Source organism: Anser cygnoides, chromosome 3 (assembly GCF_040182565.1).
Source record: "Anser cygnoides isolate HZ-2024a breed goose chromosome 3, Taihu_goose_T2T_genome, whole genome shotgun sequence".
In the NCBI taxonomy this organism is placed as follows: domain Eukaryota; kingdom Metazoa; phylum Chordata; class Aves; order Anseriformes; family Anatidae; genus Anser; species Anser cygnoides.
The window spans coordinates 9308502-9328568 of NC_089875.1; the positions used below are offsets into that span (position 1 = coordinate 9308502).

At 37.2% G+C, this 20067-nt stretch overlaps 1 protein-coding gene across 24 annotated transcripts in view; it reads left to right on the top strand.

Annotated features, from left to right (window-relative positions):
* The window catches only part of CCDC88A (coiled-coil domain containing 88A), a 90854-nt gene that overhangs the window by 8377 nt on the left and 62410 nt on the right, over positions 1-20067 (top strand). For all 24 annotated transcript variants that reach the window (XM_066995391.1, XM_066995390.1, XM_066995405.1 and 21 more), the window contains exons 4-5: positions 11928-12036; positions 18466-18535. In XM_066995391.1, the coding sequence (XP_066851492.1) occupies positions 11928-12036; positions 18466-18535 (179 nt within the window). The remainder of the gene's footprint in view (positions 1-11927; positions 12037-18465; positions 18536-20067) is intronic.

A 20067-nucleotide genomic window follows, 5' to 3' on the forward strand; every position in this document is an offset into this window, starting at 1 on the left:
AAGGGATGAACCCATAAGCAGCTTGTATTGTTTCTTGCTCTTCACTGAATCTCTGAATCTGTGTTGTGCATTTGGATATGCTCAAAAATGTGCTTCCTTTTCTATAGTACTGGGGGACAGAGTCCACTTAGGTTTCTTACAGAATCTTACCGTATTCTAAGCTGCAGGGAGAAATTTGCTCTAGTTTTTGTTTGTGCGGTATCTTTGTTTTTCTTAAGTGAACCCTTAAGCAAAAAATGTCTGGTGTAATTTCCTGGTAGCTTGGGAAGATACTTGCTGTATATTTAGGGTATTGTGTGTGCCAGATAAAAATAAAATACGTGTGCTAGCTGATGTGTGATAAAAATGTAGACAAATGTTATACTTAGTGCTGATTTGCTTCTTAGCAAGGATATTAATATTCATATGTTAAGATGAAATGAATGCACCTCTTTTACAGGCCCTTATATGTATGCTGAACTTGTAGATTTGGGTGGTTAACAGGGGTAAGGTCCTCGGTGTACCGCTCTATTTGTATCTAAATTGGTAGGGGGGTTGTACATTTATTGATGTGCACAGAAAATTTGCAGCATGTGTCAGTTAGTCAGCTGAAGCAATGAGATTGCTGACATGGACAAAATCTTTACAGCAAATGTAACTTATTTCTTTGGAAATCCCCTTATATCCAAAAGCCTTGTGTACAAATTCATCTCAGAATATTCTGTACAAAGGGCTCAGGTGTATCGGTTGTAAGCCTGAAAGTCAGTGTGGGAAGAGGTGAAGATCTTGTATTGCTTGGAAATAGTCATTCCATATTTTTTTGAGAGGAGAATAGGAGAAAACAAATTTCCTATGTTCCAATTTCTTTGGCAGAATGTGGAACCGCACTTTGTTCTTTTTTACTTAAATCTGGATAATCTAGATGCATACATTGGTTGGTTTTAGTAGGGTAAACATTTAATCCAAAGTTTTGCAGAAGATCTGGGCCAAGATTCTTCTTCAGGATAGGTATGTTTGGATGTTAATCCAAAATAGAGTTGTTTATGCCAAGTAAAGGTCTACATTCTTCACAGATATATATTTAATTGTTAATACTTTACTTATGAAAGGTTTATTATACTTTGTCATAATAAAGGGAATTCTAGAGCCAAATCATGTTGTTATAAGTGAAAGTATTTAACTGAATTTTGTGTGGCACTATTTTTACAATTAACAAACTTTTTAGTCACTAAGACTGCAGTATTCAGGTAGCTTTGGTGTCAGCTCACTAGACTGATCTCCCATAAGCATTTCTTGCATTTGTTAAATACTCAGGGTGCTGAGATATTTGCCTATGGTCAGACTATTTTGAATTTGAAGTACTGAATAATTGTTTTTGAGAATTTATAGCTTCAGCAAAATTCAAAGTAAAATGAGCATTTTTCTAAGTCTTCCAAAGGAGAAATTACTGTTGATAATGATGTTGTTATCAAATAAAGCAAGTTATATACTACTGTGGTGTTGGAAGTTGGTGAGGGTAGAAGAGAAAAGCTACTATATACAAATTTAATACACATAAATGTCCTAAGAGTTTTTTTTAGCTTCAGATAAAGAAGACTAGGATAAGTGTGTATTGCTTATGAATCCTACCTAAGTTGTTTTCTCTTACAGTAATATTTTAAATCCTAGAAAGTCTGTTAGGTCCACAAAGATCCTTTGCTACAAACACTAAATGTTTTTTGCTTTCCTTTCCAAGGTAGGTTGTAAAAATATTTTATCACTTTAATGTCTTCTGACGATTGGTATCAAGTCATGCTGCATCTTGTGATCCAGATCTGTGAGCGCATGCTTATGCACAGCTAAACTTGATGCTGTCATTGGGTTATTGTGGGTGTGAACATTGGCAGTGTTTTAATGGTCAGGTATGTTGAGATTTTAATCACAAAGTCAAATAGTTTGGTTATTCTGTGCATTTGTGTCAGATCAAACAGATCTTAAAGTTTGAACTCATTTGAGAGGAAGTAAAAATTGTTGACCTGTAGAGGGCAAAAAATACACAGTGCTCAAAAGCAGAAAGCAAGACTTTACTCTTCATTATTCTCAGATATTTGTTTCACAGGTGTGTCCATCTTCATCCTTGCTGCTTCTTAGAGGTCTGTCAGCTCTTGCTGTCTGTGCTGCCTTTTTGGTTTAGTTTAGTTTGGAAAGTAGTTCGGTGCAAGTACTAGAGCAGTCTAGTAAAACTATAGTCACATTGGTTTTTGTACGATGAAGCTAGGGAAAAGTTGTATGGTTTACTACTTTTTCAAACAATATTTGCTTATGTTCCTGTTCTGAATCCCAGGCGTTTGATAAAGGATTTAGCTCAGTATTTGTCAGTGGCTCGTAAGCAGTAGTTTTCAGCTGTGGCTTGCATGTGTGTGAAGGCCAGTGAACTAACTTCTAAAGATCACGGAAAAGAAAAACTTTTGTCGTTATGATATAAGCTGCTCTAGAGGATTTGACAGCTCTTGTATTTCAGAAAAAGTGTCTGCAAATGTAGGTGGAAACGTGAGTGTTACTCTGTTTGCATAGGAACATATTTTTAGTTTTAGGTAGCGTTTTGCATTTTTTTTTAACATTTCTCCCAGATTTATTTGTTTCTTGTAGACTGGTGGGCAGTCAGCAATGGGAAGGTAAATGGTGAGTTGTTGGCAAACTGCTTCGGCAGGAATTTAGAGGTAGAGACAGACCTGTGGATTTTCTGTTTCTTTCTTAAGGTAACCTCTGACCATGAGGCCTGTGGTTGTTGGCTGTCTTGTTCTCACCTGATCGCTCAAAAAATGTTTTGTCTGTCAAGTTTTTTCTATTTAATACCCAGGAGCGCTTCTTTTATGTGACAATATTAAGTCTTCTGGGATGCTCTGAACTGTGGAGATTTTCCTTTCCATCAGTGCAACGTTTTAATGTGGAAGAAGCCAGCTTACCTTTTGCTGGCTGAGGAGCACAGGCAGGCGGGTAGGTCCCAATCTGCTCTGTGGTCCCATAGATTACTGTGGGGTGCTCACCATGCTAACTGGGTGCAGTGAGTAGTGATGCACTGTTCTGTATTGTTGGCTGAAAGCTGCCTTTTTTTTTTTTTTTTAAACATAGTACCTTTCAGTGTGGTAAGAAAAGAGTATATCTAATGGTCAAGTTGAAACAACAGTACTAAAGTTGTTTCGTACCCTGTGATAAAGACAGCTGTTGCTCTGTAAGCTAAGAAATGATTTGGGGGAGATGTTAATTCAGCTATGCGAGTGTGTGCTTAGTTAAGTGAAAGGTGAACTGTTTTATTTCCTCTCTTTTTCACCTCCACCTTGATCACCCACATGCCTTTCTTATTAATGAAAAGGGCAAGGATACAAAAACCAATGTTTTACATAAGACTTGCATAAATCCACTTGCTTTTTTTTTTTTCCATGAGTGACTTTTTCAAGCACTCCAAATAGCAGAACAGACATTGATTGAGTGGGAGTCTACTTAATAAATATTTTTTTCCGCAAAAGCTTGACTTTTGTCACTGAGTTGAAGAATGTTAACTAATGTAAGTATCTTTTATGCTCATCCCCACGTACACAGTGATACTGCTTTGGCTTAAGGTTTGTTTTTCTTACCTGTTCCTTCAGTAAACAACCAAAATATTACAGAGGGCTGGCCATCCTTTCTTCCTCTGAGTTTAACTTGCTGTGTAACTGAGTAGATGCCCTCTTTCCCCATCTTATCTTAGTGTCTTTAGCTGTTCTTCTGGTCTTTCTTAACTGTTTCTCAATGAAGACTGAAGGCAGTTCAGAATGATATCACATTGTCTTGATTTGACATTGTCTTAATGAAGACAGTATGGAGTGACTGTTGCCACAGAAGTGTAGTGCATCTTCCATTGACTTGTAAACCTGGCAATATCCAGGTGTGAGGGGATGCCTCTTCATGCAAATAAAACCGCTACTCACGGCTCCTCTGCTGTGAGCACCAGCCAGAGCATAGGCACCGTGCAGCTACCTGCAAGTATTCAGAGCCTGGTTGGGTGCTGCAGAGCGAAGGCTGCAGGCAGGGAAGCTGGCCACCTAGGCTCAATACTCCCTGTGTATGTTCTTGGCAGAATTGTTCCCCGTGATCCCCCCCACCAGCCAAACTGATTTGTTGTAGACCGCTTGTTTGTGTTTTTTGAAGTAAGCAAGCATAGGGGCTTCAGCCTCCTAATAGTTTATGGTGTTGGACATGTGCCTAGGAAATGGGGTTTGTGCAAGGGCCAAAAGACTTTTGATGTTAGACCTACGTCATAAAACTCAAGTTAGCATGAGGCAAAAAAGCTTCGACACAGCCGTTGAATTTTTTGGCGTGTATGGTCAGACTTTGCTAAGTGCAGAGTTAGCAAAGCATCCTTAAACTGAGATACGCGCCTTATTTTGTGGTAAAGGGTATCTCGGCATTTGTAATGATCTTTAGATGTTGGAGCAGGTGTTCTGGGAGCTGTATGAAAATGTAACTGTGCAGTGATTGCTGCTTGAGAAGTGTTGTCTCAAGGTAGAAATGCAGGTGCTTTACAAGAGGTGGGTTGTCATAAACGCCCGCTAGAAAGGCAAAGGAGAGTGGTTAGTATAAATCACAACATGTGCTCGCTTATTGCAAATTAGGACATAAGTGCACAAAGATCCAGTGCCTAAGCAGGATTCAAAAGTGGACACCTGAGCAACTCCAGAGTGTATGTACCCTGGCTCTTCAGCCAGTTGCACTGTGGCTTTCCGGTTGTCGTAGTCACGTCTGCACTGTCACTATTATCAATACATTGCAGCCTCAGCACATGCATGGCTTCCGTAATGCTCTCCAACAGGTGGGAAGATATTATTTATTTTTATCTATTTTTCAAGTAAGAGGGTGTCTGAGTTATGGCACAGGCTGAGGCATGAATTACTATTCAGTGAAGTACTCTGTATCAACCATGTTTGTTTGTTTGTTATTTCCATGAATATAGAAATCCTGCTGAACATGTGCCAGAGCTATAGAAAAGGAATTCGGTTTTTTTTTCTTAATCTTTTAGTTAGGCTTAGCCTGGAAATTCTCTTTAGCAGCAAAAATTGATCATACTGATGGATGCAGGAGAAGTTTGAAGTATGCCATATTGTACCAATGTTTCTAGAAAGTGCCTGGTCAAACGTTTCAGATACTGACTGAATAATGTGCTTCTGAATCTGCCCCATTCTTTGGTACTGTGGCTGTTGTGGACCAACCGTTTGACTATAACCATTTTAAAGACTGGTCAGACTGTACATTGAAGGCCAGTGCTCCTTTTGTTCTATGCAGAGGTGTTTCTGATAACTTCATCACCTTGTTGTACTGATTTGTCTGGTGCTGCCTAAAACAAATTTGAGATTATCAATTATTCTCCAGTGAAGGCCTAGGTTTTACTTTAACTTTCACCATAAAAGGTGACTGCTGGACTAAATTCCTTTGTAAAACACTGTTTGTACATGTTTATTATTTTCTTGCTGATAGCAGTCCTGCTTTATTATTTGAAAGCTATCCAAAACAATATATCAATAATTACTGAAATATTCGGCACAGAGCAAAAGCAACCCTCATTATCCTAACTAAAGAGACTTTGCCAACAATATAACTTTATTAGGCAAGCAACATTTATGTGTAAAAGTGAATACTGGGCTACTTTCTGTACCCTGGAACTTGGATAGAGTAGCAGTCAATATTTACTACCCTTCAATCTGTACACTTGTGTAGAATATTTTTCAAAGTGCTTGTTTCAGCGTTTCACTGTATGTAACAAATATATTCAATGATATATTTAAAGTTAGGGTCCATTATAATACTAGACATAATGATTAAGTACTGTCAAGGAACAGATGGCAAGAGAGGACACAACTGGTTTGCAGTCTGCATAGATTTAAGCATGAAGCCATTAAGCTATCACATTCCCATTTCTGATAGATTTTGGTCAATGAAAAATTAAAGACACATAATCCCTGATTATACAAGGTCTCAATCTGTAATTCATGGCACTGGTAATGCTTCAAAATCACCGAAGTTTTCTCTGTATTCAGTGGTTTCCAACTGATGTGGTACTGGGATAGATGCTCTTGTCTGTTTTTACTGCTATTGAAATTAATGTATCTTGTCATAAGTAGGTTGCTCTTAAATGTAAAATTGCTTAAGGGTATCTTTTACTGCTCTGCTTCCTATTGACTTCTAGACAGATTTGCCCTATTTTGCTAGGCTATTTGCCACTGAAGCAGTTCAGTATCTCCACCTAATAAAAGGAGCAATTCAGAGTTCCAGGCATGTCTTGCTTTAAAAATATGTACAGTGTAACTAGCGCAGTAGTCACAAGAATCTTACGTTCTTAAAACAAACAAACAAACACGTTTTTTAAAACTATCTTTTACAAAGGTCAATTTTAGAACTGATTTATTTTCAAAATTACGTCCTTGCATATTGTTGTATTCCCCACAGCGTGTCTTATCATATTTCAGTGGTATTGGACCAAATGTATTCTAATAAGCACAATTATTCACTATTAATAAAAATTTAGTTGTTATAATTTTTTCTTTAGTAATAGCAATTATTTAATTTAACACTGATATAATTAACTTACTGAAATTGTAATAAATTAGTTGCAACAAGCTGTAAACAAATTTGAAAATGGATGCTTTTGAAAGCAATACAAATTCAGAGATTTATGTTTAGAATTTTATCTCTCTGAAAAAATATTTGTACGTTCTATTACTATTTCTCATTAGTTATTTCAAAATGCTAGTAGGAACATTACGTATCTATTTCTGGCTTGTATCAATCTGACAAAGAACCGTTATACCAGCAATATATAATGGAAAACATAACAGCTAATATCATGCTATGTTACTTCTGCTTTGAGAGGAACAAGTTAAGGAGTTAGTACTTTAAGTGCCTTTCTGAGAAGATGGACCGTATTGACTAAATTAAGATTATCTAAAATGCTGTTGTGTGGATCAGGGAGACTACTGAGTTTTAAAGTTGGAGGCTTTGAGAGAATGAGTCCTGGTTATCAGTGTTGGGAAGGGAGTTGGGTTTGATTTTTAAATAATGGAGTTCCTGCTGAAGGACCTCATCACAGTTCTCTTAGTAATGGTGTTCAGTGCAAAAAGTGAACTGTCAAGCCTATTCTTGGCTCTTTAATGTATTTTGAAGTCCAAAATTGACAGTTCAAGCAGAATCTGAAAGATGAAAGTCAGTGATTGAAAGTGAGTGAATATTGGTAAATTTAAATGCTGAAGTATTATCCTCTTACTAAGCAGACTCTGACTTAAATGTCTAAGTTTCAACGTGTAGGTCATTTTAGTAGCCTATTAATATTTCTGTGTTAATGAAGTATAATAATTTAATTACATAGTATAGTTAAAGACAAGTAACTGCAATACGGAGGCGAAGTCCCATTTTGACTGTAAGGTGATGAGGACAGGATTTTATTCCAAGTAGAGTTCGAAACAACCTTTTCCAAGTAGCAGTCATACATATTAGTCATTGCCAGCATTTACTGAGTGAGAGTGTCAAAGAACACTTATCTCTGTTGTTTGAAGAATAATGGCCTAATGTGACAATCTTTACAAAACGGTAAAGCAACCAAAGAAATACACTTTGAAACTTCTGCTAGTTAAGTGAGTTATTGAGGCTATGCATTTAATTTGAAATGATTGGCAGAGATTAATAGTGGTAGTATTTCAGTGTATTTAAGTAACATAATTTTATCCATCCTCAAAAGCAAGGGATTGATCTTTAGAGCTACTGAAAATGTTCTTTTTACCATAACGTGTTTGAGAGTTTTGCTTAAAAATGTTAAAGAAACCTTGGGTTTGAGGGATTCTGTTGGGACTGGGGCCACAATATTTTGAAAAAACGGAAGATTATTTAAGTAAATTTGTTCGTTGCACCAGGTTGTCCTGAGGTTGACATTTGGACTTTAATTGTTGATTGTATCCACCAGCGGAGGATCACATACTTGAGCTGTGAATTTTCTCCAGCAGTGAAGATACAAGTCCAGAGCACGTGTGGCCCAAGTTTCCCCAGAAAAAATAAAAACAACCTCTCAGTAAACTGTTTCTTGCGATTCATGGCCTACCCCAGAAAGACCACTCCACACACACCCTGAGTTACATGCTCTCCATTTTAAGAAACAGGAATGAAACATTTTGACCCCAAATGGTACACCTTTTATAAAAAAAACCAGTAATTTCTGTAAAATGTAAGGCATGTGTCAGCCATTGAGTTGGTCTTGACAGCTGAGGATGTGAATCACATCAGAGAGAGGGAGAGAGGTATATGAGGTAATTTGGTGGAAATAAAGGAATGTCACATTGCTTTCAGCGGTAGTGTGTGTGAGTTAACAACTCAAAAAATGTTTGACATATACCAACGTTAACGCTGACACAAGACTAATGCCACAGAATTTCTGATTATCTTTGTTCATGTTTAATTTGTCAGAGTTGATCCATACGCTTTTGGATTTTCAAGTATCGAGATGGAAAAGATGAAAGATAGGAATGATTTCTTGTAGTACTGCTGTCGAGGTGCCAGCTACGGTATTCTAATAATGCTCCAGTTCCATTAGTGTCTGATAGGGCATCACGTGAGAGATGTGAGTTCCTTGTTTCTGTACTGTGAGGAGAAATGCTTGTATTCAGGAGCAAGGTACAGGTATAACAACGCTCTGTAATTCCTGATCTTGCCTATGTTATGACTTCTGGTTTCAAAAACGTATTTTCTTATCATCCAATAAAGCACAAAGCACGTGTGCCATATCTTTGGTGTATTCAAGTCCTGGTAGTGAAATGTTTTACAATAACACATGAAGATAGCAGTATTGACACAGGCGTGGAACTAAGAGCTTGTATCCTAAGAAATCTTGGGCTCTAATTGCTCATGTTTTTCCTACTCCACACAGATAACTTTGCTGATTGTTTTAAGACAAATGACTTATTTGTCTTAAAAGTGTGTAAAGATTAATGTTTGAATAACATCATACTGGCAGTACTATGCAAATACTAAATTTTTAGCTCTTACAAGATCTGCCTAGAGTTTCTAGTACACCTTTTGAAATGACAAAATCTATAGCCTGAGGTTTTATGTCATGTATGATTTGAATTCGTGCAGTTGCACGCTATTTTTATGTTGGTACTAAAATAAAAACTATTATGATATTCAGGAAACTTTAGTGCCCTTTGTTTTGGATGCTGTAAATAGGAGATTCAGATAAAATGTACAGCTGTAGAAATGCAGATGAAGATGATGGGAAAGCCTGTAGATAATCCGATAGTCATTAAGATTAAAGGTGAAGATTAAAGCCCCAAATCGGCCTTTTGGAGGTATCAATGCAGAAGTAGGAGACTTCAGTTGATTTCTGTATGCTATGAGGTCAGCAGGATTTATCCTGGATTTTCTTTTCTGATTTTAACAAATCTGAATGAATTCAGTTTAGAAGGGATTTCAGCTCTGCACATCCACAAAGCATAATCATTTTTAGCTCGTTTAGTTTTTTTACAGCTACAGGTTGACTCAATTAATAAATCCAATGTGACATCTTAGCATAGTTTTGGATAATATATTCTGTAGCATACTTTAATTGTTTATAGCCTTTTATGGAATGTGATGATGAACATTTACAAATGAAGCAATTACCCCTGTAAAAATCTGTGGCCTAATTTTTGTAGATTCCTATTTGTATATACAAGAAAGTAAATGCTATGCAGACTGCTGTCGTTTTTCAGAATGATTGTGTTGGAGGTGCATTTTAAATGTGATCCAGCTCCTCTTTGCAGTAGTGTTTTAATGTTATTTCCATTCATGCTCACAAATCAGGAAGTTTTGATAGCAATAAACTGAAGAAACAGCAAATATATATACTTTAAATATTATAAACGGCAAAAAGAAAAAGCAAAACATTAAAAGGCAAATAAGGTAACTTAAATTTATATGAAAAATATGTAAATTTTGCCTGTAGACGTATTAGTACAAAGAACACACGAAACTACCAATTGAAGTGGTCAGCTGCATTAAAATCATGATACTATCATCTTCAGGGCAGTAGGGGGAATAGCCCTTTTTGAGGGGTTGTTTACACTTACATACTACAGTTGAATTGAGTATCTGTATGGATCCCGTGTGTATCGATGATCTTACAGGTTTAGTCTTGTAGACGTGTAGTTCCTTTAAATAAACTACACGTCTATTCTGTATGATGCATAGTCTTTTTTTCTGGTGTACTCTGCACGGCCTTCGGTTTGCATCAGTAGAACCTGGCTTTCAGGCTACAGGTCCTACGTGTCCTGCCAGGACGATTCACGCAGACCTGTAACCTGCTGCGTTCCATCTCCGAAAGAGCTCTTCAGGACTGCTCTGTGTGAAGGATACACATGTCAGCAGGCACTTCCCGTTTCCCAAATACAGGCATACCTGTCTCTGGCAATACAGGACACCCAAGGAATGGAGGGCAGGCCTGTGATGAGCACCTGTTGCTGCTCTGAACCCAGGTGATTACCTGTGAAAACATACAGAGACCTTCCCTGAAGTGTAACTGTAGAAATTGAAGCATGAGCTCTACTATGCATAAGATAACTACCTCACTTGTATTTAAAATATCTATAACTTTTTCATTAGTATTCGGTTTTGTTCACAACATTATTCAGCTAATTTGTTTTATTGCAAGTTACTCCTCTTTCTGCATTTCATTCCTGAATATAACCCTTCGCCTGTATACGTTATTGAATTTTGTTAAATTGCTGTCAGACCACTTTTGCACTTCATCAGGATCATGCTCAATTGTCATAGTGTTCTTTGAAGGTTTTTGGTTTTTTGTTTCTCCCGGTTTTTGCCGATAGCAGTTCTGGTATTCCATTGTCTAAGTCATTAATGACAATGTTGAATAAAACCAGACCCAGCAGACACACGCCCTTGCGGGCGCCTCCAGTTTGACAGTGAGAAGTTAGTAGTTTTGTGTTCGAGTGCAGTGTTCCAGCTAACTGCACGTTCATCTTGCAATAATATCATTAAACAATGCAATGATATCATTAAATACCGTAAGTTGAGTTGTGCAACTGTATTGAGTGAGTATCTTTGTGAAAGTTAAGAAACTTCACGTTGGCCATCTCCTAGCAATTCTCTAAGCCTTTTACAGGGTGTTGTGGGGGAGTTTCACTGGTTCTGCATTGTTTTCTTTGACAAATCACAATGACTGTTTGTTACTCTCTCTGGTATGTGCTTAACAACATGGTATGTTGTGAGGTGTTGAAAAAGGGTGACTTATTTGCATTTCCGAAGATCCTCACAACTTTTTGAAAGAAAAAGGGATCGATTTCCTATCTGAAACAGAGATAAACCAGTGTATTTCATATATATTTCATATTCCTCGTTTTTGAAAAAGTTAAAACTTAATTCTGATTTTGTGCCTTGTGATAGTAAAATAGCATCATAAAGTTTGTTAGTGTGTAGACATTCATTAATGTAGCCAGTCTAAATTCTGCTATTCATAATAGTCTGCATCATCAATAATTATTACTGATGTCTGTAATGTGTGCTGGAATATTTACATTACAGCTGTGTTCTGCTTTCTGTATTCGTCAGGGATGGGGCTGCTTGTAGAGAAGTGCAAAGCTGTGTCTGTCCGGACAAAAAAAAAAATAATCTTATATACATTCTCTTGTAACTGTGATGGTTGCTCCCAATTGCACATTACATTATTAGCCTGAACACATTAGGGTGCTAACCTGACTCGTTTCAGAACATACATTTCAGAACAAACATTGACTCTGCAGTCACTTCCACTATTCCTTACTTACTTGTATGGACAAAATGTCACGATAACTAAAACAAGAAGTTGTTATGCTCGCACATTAACTATCTCATTTGTTAAATAGAGAGGTTTAAAGATTAATTTTCAGTGTGTTTAATTTTTTATTATTTTTTTTTTGCAGTAATCCAAAATCTGCTAATCAGAGGATAAATAAAAAAGTCAACAACGATACATCACTAAGGATTCAGAATTTGTCTATTTTGGTGAAGCAAATAAAAACTTACTATCAGGTCAGTAATTGTTTCTTCTAATACCTTTTGCTTATAGTTGTTTCTAAGTATACTTTTTGCAGTTACACCTTTTAAGGTAATAAAAGTAATGTTTTGAAACACCCCCAATGATTTGTTGGTTTGATCTCCTTTGATCTGCTTCTAACAGTGCATCATGGCAGAGCCTGTACTTCCTCATGTGTACACACATACTGTGTGTTCTTAAAAACTCCACTGTACAGTGAGAATTCCCAGCTGACGTTTCCAGCAGTGGCCAGCCACTGGGCATTTTCTACTTCGCATCATTCTTTTCTTGGCAGCTACTGCATGTGGGTATAAATGCTGCTGGCTTGTACTCATAGGCTTGTCCATTTCCTAATGGTGGTCATTTTCAAACACATCTTAGTGTTTTGCCTAACAGGTGCAACAAATACAATGGTGACAAGAATGATCTTTATTTGAAAACAAAGCATTCCTTGTGCTTCTTTGGCCTTACATTATCAGTCAGTCCTAGTGCAGCAGTATAATGCACAACTGCTTCCGTTTTGGTAATTTATCTTTGCATGATTCAGGATTTTTAATGTTGCTTCAAACCTTTGTGTTAGAAATAATTTACATTATTTTTTTTTATGAAAAGGCGTTCTTATTCAATAATGTCAAATTCAGTCATGATGCCTTTAATGGTTCAAGTTCTCCTGTGTAAGTGTAAGCTATACAGAACTGCATGCACTTTTTCCTCCCTTTCTCTCCCTGTTTTCTCAGGTTCCTAGTCCTGGGAGATGCCCCTTCACACAGTGCAAATGAGGGAACTTACAAATATCACAGGTCTGGCATTTTAGAAGGAGTAAAGGCATTTAGTAGCCAAACTGGAACATTTCTTCAAATTTATATTTGCTTTTCAGGTGAATTGATGCTCACTCATATATGGCTGTGTGACGCAGGTAGCTTTATGCATTGTTGTTGGTTGGTTTGGAGAGAAAAAAGATGGCCTGTAGTTATATAGCCATTGATCATTTGTATTCATCTGTTTCTTGGTATGATGCTGTAGCATTAAGAGATTGTAGAGGCCTGTTAGCCACTTCTTGCGGCAGGATCCTGGGGCACTAGTCAGTCTGTTCTGTGATCAAACATCACACATGGGAACATGGCTGTGTGGAGCAGTCTGCCTGTCCTGCTGCCTTCTTTCTGGCCATTCTTCATTTTGATATCTTTGCTGGGTTCCATGGAAGCATGGCATTTGTGTTTCTCAGTCCCTGCAAGTCTGGTTCTCAGGAAGGATACTTACTGCCCAAGTCTTAGCCTCTCACCGTAGGACAGGATTGTCCTGTGATTAGGGTTGTACTAGCAGATTAGTTTTGAGAAGTCTTTGCCAGTTGATTAAAGAAGGGGAAACTGGGCAAGGTGGGGCAACAAGAAAGATAGCAAGAAGTATGCCACTCCAGCTGTGACGCTAAAAAAAAAAAAAAAAGAAAACAAAACCTTGCTAGTCCAGCTGTGAGCAGTCTAGTCAGGATTTCATTCCTGCAGAGGTTGCCTGTCATGATCTCATACAGCAGCTTCCTTGATTAGAGTCTTGAGTAGGCAAGGGAGAGGGAGTTATCCATGCAGAGATCAATAGCTCGCAAGACAAATCATGTCTGATCGTCTCGTAGGTCTTCTCAGAATTGGTACACTGGGCTGGGTGTTGTTGCAGGAGCTAAAAACATGGGGAAGGTGTTCCCGTATAACTTCCTGCATTTCAAGTAGCTGAATTTGGTGTTAGATGTGTTCTCACCATCATTGTTCTGTTATTTAGTCGGGAAAACAGACAAGTATCTCTTTATAGTCAGTGACTGCTCTGTTTTGGGGTGTGCTAGATTCTTCCCTGCCTGGACTGCTGTGCTGTGTGCCCCTCAGTGGCTCCAGCCCTTGTAATGAGCAAATGGCTTCTGCATGGAGGGAGTGGCGAAGTCTGCAAAAATATCTGGCAGTGACACTCTGTTGAGAACCTGCATGGGCATTGGCTTGGGCATTAAGCTTATGGGTAAATGCTGCTTCCCCTGCCCTTTAAGGACTGGCATATGCTCGTACACAGCTCCTGGGAAGGTGGTGAGGAAGCTTGGTAGCCCTGTAACTTCAGTGTGGGCGACAGCTGTGCAGGGCTCCTAGTCTGAGAGTAGCAGGCAGCTCTGCAGGTGTCAGGGGAAGTGCGGAAAGGATCTGTGGAGGAAACTGAGCTGAAAGGACTGCTGGGCATTGTCAAGCACAGGATTATCTGTGCCCTGTGAGTGCTGGTCCAGCAGTCCTCAGATGTGGTACAGTGTGGATATAAACAAACAACTGAAATTGGTTATTACACAAATTGAAATGTACATTGAAATTTACAACACAGTTACAGTTGTAATAGAGAATATTACAATCTACAGGTGTATGTTATAAATGTATCTCTCTGCTTTAAAAAAATAAATCAGACAAAAACATCAACATCAAAACTGCAGGAAAAGAAAAAATTATTACAGTAGTGTTATGTACTTCTGTATATTTAGACTTTTTTTTGTCAGCTGTAGTTTGATTTCACTAATTTTGCAAAAGCAAAATTGACTTTAAGTTTCTGTGCTCTTGATAAAATATATGCGTGCACACACGTGCATGTGAGAAGGAATATATTTTATATTATATGAGAAGGAATATGTATTTCAGTACCCTGTATATTTCTACACTATCCCTTCCAGATGAAGCTGTTGCAGAGTTCTTTGTTTCTGTCCCAAATTCATGTTTGTTATTACTATATTTTTAATTCAATTACATAGTCTGATGACAACATTCACTGAGTAGAGTGTTTCTTGAATACACTCTGTAAATCCATTTGGCACAAAAGGTTGTTATTATGGTTGATGTTTTCTTCTGAGATAGAAACTTTTTTTCTCAGGTGTTACTTTTTATCTCATTCTCTTCCCTTTCTGATTTATTTTTGAATATATTTTATTTAAGTGCTTGAAGTTACTGTTCATTGTAGCTAGTATTTGGACTTAAAGTACTGCTACTTTTAATATTAAACTCTAAAATTTCAGTTGATTCTGTAACTAATGCATGGAAGATAAGTTACCATTGAAATCTGGGCACAGAAGGGAGGCAGTGGTGACCAGGAGAACCTGTCAAATTATCCCCTTTTCTTTGTTAGCCTCATCTTCTATTATTACTCAAAACAGCAGGCAGTTCCCGTTAAGTGTGTGTAAATCAAATCATTTGTTCACATTCAATTTGTGTGAAACTGAAGCAAAGATTAAATTAAAAAGAACATGTGATAAAGCAGTACCTCTCATCCTGTACTGAGGATAGTTGTCATATCCAATTTCTCCTGTGGTTCATCATTTCCAAATAAGGCTGTAATCAATATGTGTACACAATGCTGAAATGGTAAAGGAGATTTTACTCTAAGTTCTGTTTTTAGGGATCGTATCTGTCAACGTAGAATATTATTCCTCAGCTAAAATTTCTTTGTTTTTGAGGGTCAATTCTTCATTAGTTTTAAATGTAAAACATATAATTAATAATGATGATAATAAATTACACGGTCCCTTAAGATATCTAGTTTATGGCTTTCCAGACTATCTGTCCAGGTATTGTTGGGGTGGCAGTAGGCATTGGTGTGGGCTTCAGCAGGAGTCTCAGTACCTCAAACTCCCATCTGCATATATCCACATAGATCAGTTGTAAAGCTTCCTGGCTCCAAGGTCATGGGGATAATTCCAGAAAGAAGGTTGTTTAATGCTGGGATTTGTTTGGGATTTGAAGGGTGTGTTGATTCATTTCCTCACAAATTCAGTGCAGCCTGGCAGCTGGTGTTTTCCTGCAGCCTACGCATGGGTTAGCAAGGCAGAGTAGCAGACAGCTTCAGAGAGGGGTCACTATAGGTCCTGTCACCTGCGAAATTATCCAAGGCAGAGAAGCTTGTGCTTAATGGATGCCTTGGAATCAAGTCTGAGAGGCTTCTTGGTGCCTGGAGTATGCCTTGGCAGAGGCGTGAGCCCTCCCTCGTACCTGAACGCCCCTCGTACCTGAACGCTTCAGGCAGCTGTCTGAACAGGCATCTTGTTTGGTGGATGTTCTGAACGGGATGCCTGAGATCTGACAGTAATGGGAAATAATCACTGTATTGGCATATAAGGTTAGTTAATATCTGGAATATTAGAGTAAGACATCAATGAATATAAGAATTTTAACTTCTAGCATTAAAGCTTTTAAAACTCTTAAAAATTTTTACTGTGAAATTATCTGTGCTGGTTTATTCCATTTGTTTTTATAACATCTGTGGAAAATGTCTTGACATAGCAAATACTTCATTGACTTACTGTTAATGTACTTGTCCAAAAACCTACATTGTTAGAACATAACATTCAAAATTAAAATTTCACATAAGGTTATAAAAGATTTTTAGTTCCTGTGTTGTTTTTGTTCTACTCTGTAATTACAATTGCATCTGCTCTTTACAGCTGCTCTGCCTTTTATAGCATCACAGAGCTAGATAGGTAATAGCTTTGACTTACTGGAAGTCTGTGGGCTTGTTCTCAGCAACTGATTCAGGAGAACTAAATACCCTTTAAGTTTTGGTGGGGTTGAGGGGTTTAATGCAGTGTTCTTCCATGACTGCCATGGGCTCTCTATAAGCCTCATTTGACAGATGATGTACCAGTCTTTAATAAAATAAATTTTTAATTTAATAAAATAAATTTTATGAATTCTAAAAGTTTGTAGAAGTAAGCCAGAATTTGTAAATAATTTAGTTTATTTTAGTTTTATTTTTGCAGATTAACCAACAGTTAAAAGAGATGCATGGATTTTGAGATGCACAATATCCAACATTTTTCAGGTTTTTAATAGAAGCAGTTATTTCAAAAATAAACACAAACTGAGAGCAACTGCACTGATGAAGTTAACACCGTGTGACAGAAAAGGTGGTAGATGTCTTTGAAACAAGGTAGAGGTATCATTAGTAAGAAGAGAAGTGATAATCTCATTAGTCCACAGAGGACGCATTTTTTGGTTACCCCTTCTTGTACTCTGTTTCACAGTAAAAATAGCTTTATAATAGCATCATGGAATTATTTGAGCTACTAGGAAAAAACAAGAAACAGAAAAGCCACAAAACCTGCACTTTTTAAAGTATGTAATTTTCTTTTGTAGTAGCTATAAATATCACAAAATTCCTTATTTTATATGCTTTTTATTGATTTAAACTTCCTGTGGTACACTTCACTTTTTTGATATTTAAAAATGATCTTTATCAAGGTCTCAGAAATACAAGAGCCATGGTTGGTTGCAATTTGTGATATTTGAGTAAGTCAAAGCTATTACCTAACTCTTTATAATTTGCCCTAGGCATGTGTAATGAGAGTACATATCTTCAGTCTAGTATTAACCAATTTAGATGACAGTTGTATGTCCTATGTTAACTGGTCAGAACTTTGAAGTACAGCTATAGCTAATACTTTCCACAGATTTGAGGTAAAACAAACAGATTTTTCTAATGTTGATTGTTACACTGTTACACTTAAAATTCATTGTAGAACACATGTTGTGTGTCTTTGGGATGTAAAGCAGTGTTGGTTCCAGAATATTCATAGAATCATAGAGTATCCTGGGTTGGAAGGGACCCAGAAGCATCATCAAGTCCAACTTCAGTATTGCTTTTGGAGATGAGCATTTTAGATATTAATAAGTCTGTCACTGTGAAAAAACAAAAAGCATGACTCCAGAGCTGCTGATACGATGGTATCTGCTGTGAGTAAACATCTGGGAACAGGAGGAAGACTATTCTGCTTCAGAAGAATTAGGTTCTGTCTAGACTGGGGATTTGACCTGATTACAGCCATTACTGGCTGACAGTAACTATCCATTGATATAATCTGTAGAATAGATAGGCGAAGCTGCTGCTTAAGTGTGGGACTTAACAAACTAAAACTCTGCCTGATCAGGCAAATAGGTTTTTGTACCTTCAGGATTGTCACAGCATAAATGTATCAAAAAAGCTGTAATTTTCACATCCAGGTATTGAGACAATGGGCATGAAATAGAGGAAGTTAATCATTCATTGTATAAATGAAACTTAAAGGAAACAAAATAAACATCTGTCAGTAAGCTATTTGGAGAAACATAAACGCTGGTAATTTAAAGGAATTTTGCTGCATTCTAAGACACAGGATCTAGTTGGCATAAGATCTGTAAGCCACCTCCTTACCACAAGAGGATTTCACTATGTTGAGATGATCTTGCAAACCAGCAAAACAAGTAGAAGTAATTCATACTTGCAAGCTTTTTATTTGGAGTCCAAATAAGTAAGTATTGAATATGTGTGTGTTAAGAACTGTGTAATTTAAAACCGCTCGTGTAATACTAATTTCAGTTTAGTGTTTGATGTTTATTTTTGTTCAATACATATGACTTAAATAATATTTTAATTAACTTTTATAGGAGACTTTGCAGCAGTTGATCATGATGTCTTTGCCAAACGTGTTAATAATTGGCAGAAATCCTTTTTCTGGTAAGTTTATTTTTAAATAAGGTGAAAATTGATATCAGTATAATAATTTGTATTATTTCACTGGAAATATATTTCATACAGGGTTGAGTCTTTCAACAGATCGTATATGTGCTTTTAGCAAATGGTTTAATAATGAGTAACATTTTCTTCATTCACACCAAAGGTCCTTTCTTGACAAAAATCTGTTGTTTCCAAACCTCAGTACTGGCTGTCGTTAGGATTCATACTGAAATGAAGTGCATTTCCTGGCAACCAGTTAGTCACTGATAGGACAAAGTGTATGTTTCATGTATTCCCAGCTAGTATATTTTCAACTATCTTTACCTAAGCTATCCTTGAAAAAATTGACAGTTCAGTGCATCCCACTTGGTCCAAAAGCTAATCTTTGTTTCTTTTCCCAAAACTCTCTTGCATCATTACCTGAAAAATACTACAGTTACCTTCTTACTTTCTCCCCCGAACTGATGCTGTCTTCTCCATGCCCCCACCTTCTTTGCTTCCAGCTCTGAGAGTTGAAATTTTCAGACCGAGAAAATTAGCCTGTATGGACCCAGCTGACTATCCACAGCCACTTGGGAATCTCTGCACCATGCTCTCAATTCCAGAAGCACGGAGCAGACACACCTGGCCTGCATGGAGCCACTATGGATTGAGCAGAATTTATTTACTTGGGTCTAATATGTCCCAGGTGTTCTACTTCTGATGTTCTAACACCTCAGCAAAGAGGTTAGGAACTACTCTAACAGGCTATGTAGCTTCCCCTGGCTTTTATTTTTTATTTTTTTATTTTTAAATATGTCTTATATGCCATGCATCAGTGTACGTGAGACAGTATTTTCCTCATCGACAAGAAGAACCATCTGTGCTACTTCAGTTTTCAGTTCCAGGGTTCATAGCATTGATACTTTCCATATCCCATCTGCATATATCCCGTTTATGTAGGTATCTTGATTTAATTTACTTGACGTTTAGTTTCTGCTTTTGATTATTGCTGCTTTTGCTTCCAAAGTCACAGCCTTTTCAGTTTGTGTGTGTGTAGATAATGTAATTTGTCATATATACCAAGGAGTGTGAGTGTGGTCTCATGTGTTCCAACAGCTTTTATATTTTGATTCCAGACTTTCCTAAGGTTTTCAAAATAATCCATGGATTTGCTTAGAAATCAGATGTAGTGGAAAAGCAGACTTAAAAAAAAAAAAAAACAGGCTATAATGCTCTTTTTTAATGAAATTTCTTATTTTCTTTGAGATGCTGAGACAAAATACATCTTAACATTGTGTATCATAGTAGGAAATTTTAGTAAAAAAAAAGCACTACAAAAACACAAAGAATTTAGTATTCGGATGTATGCATAAAAATCTGTGCTTTAGTTCTTAATAAGAAAGCTTCGTCCTGTTTTAGGACCTCAGATAAATCTATTGTAGCTTTTGGGGTTTGGTAGCTAGAATCTCTGTTGGTGCATGTATTGTTTCCTTTGGCAAAGTTACTGTATTTGAGTGAAAATACGGACTTTACTGTAGTATAGCCCACAT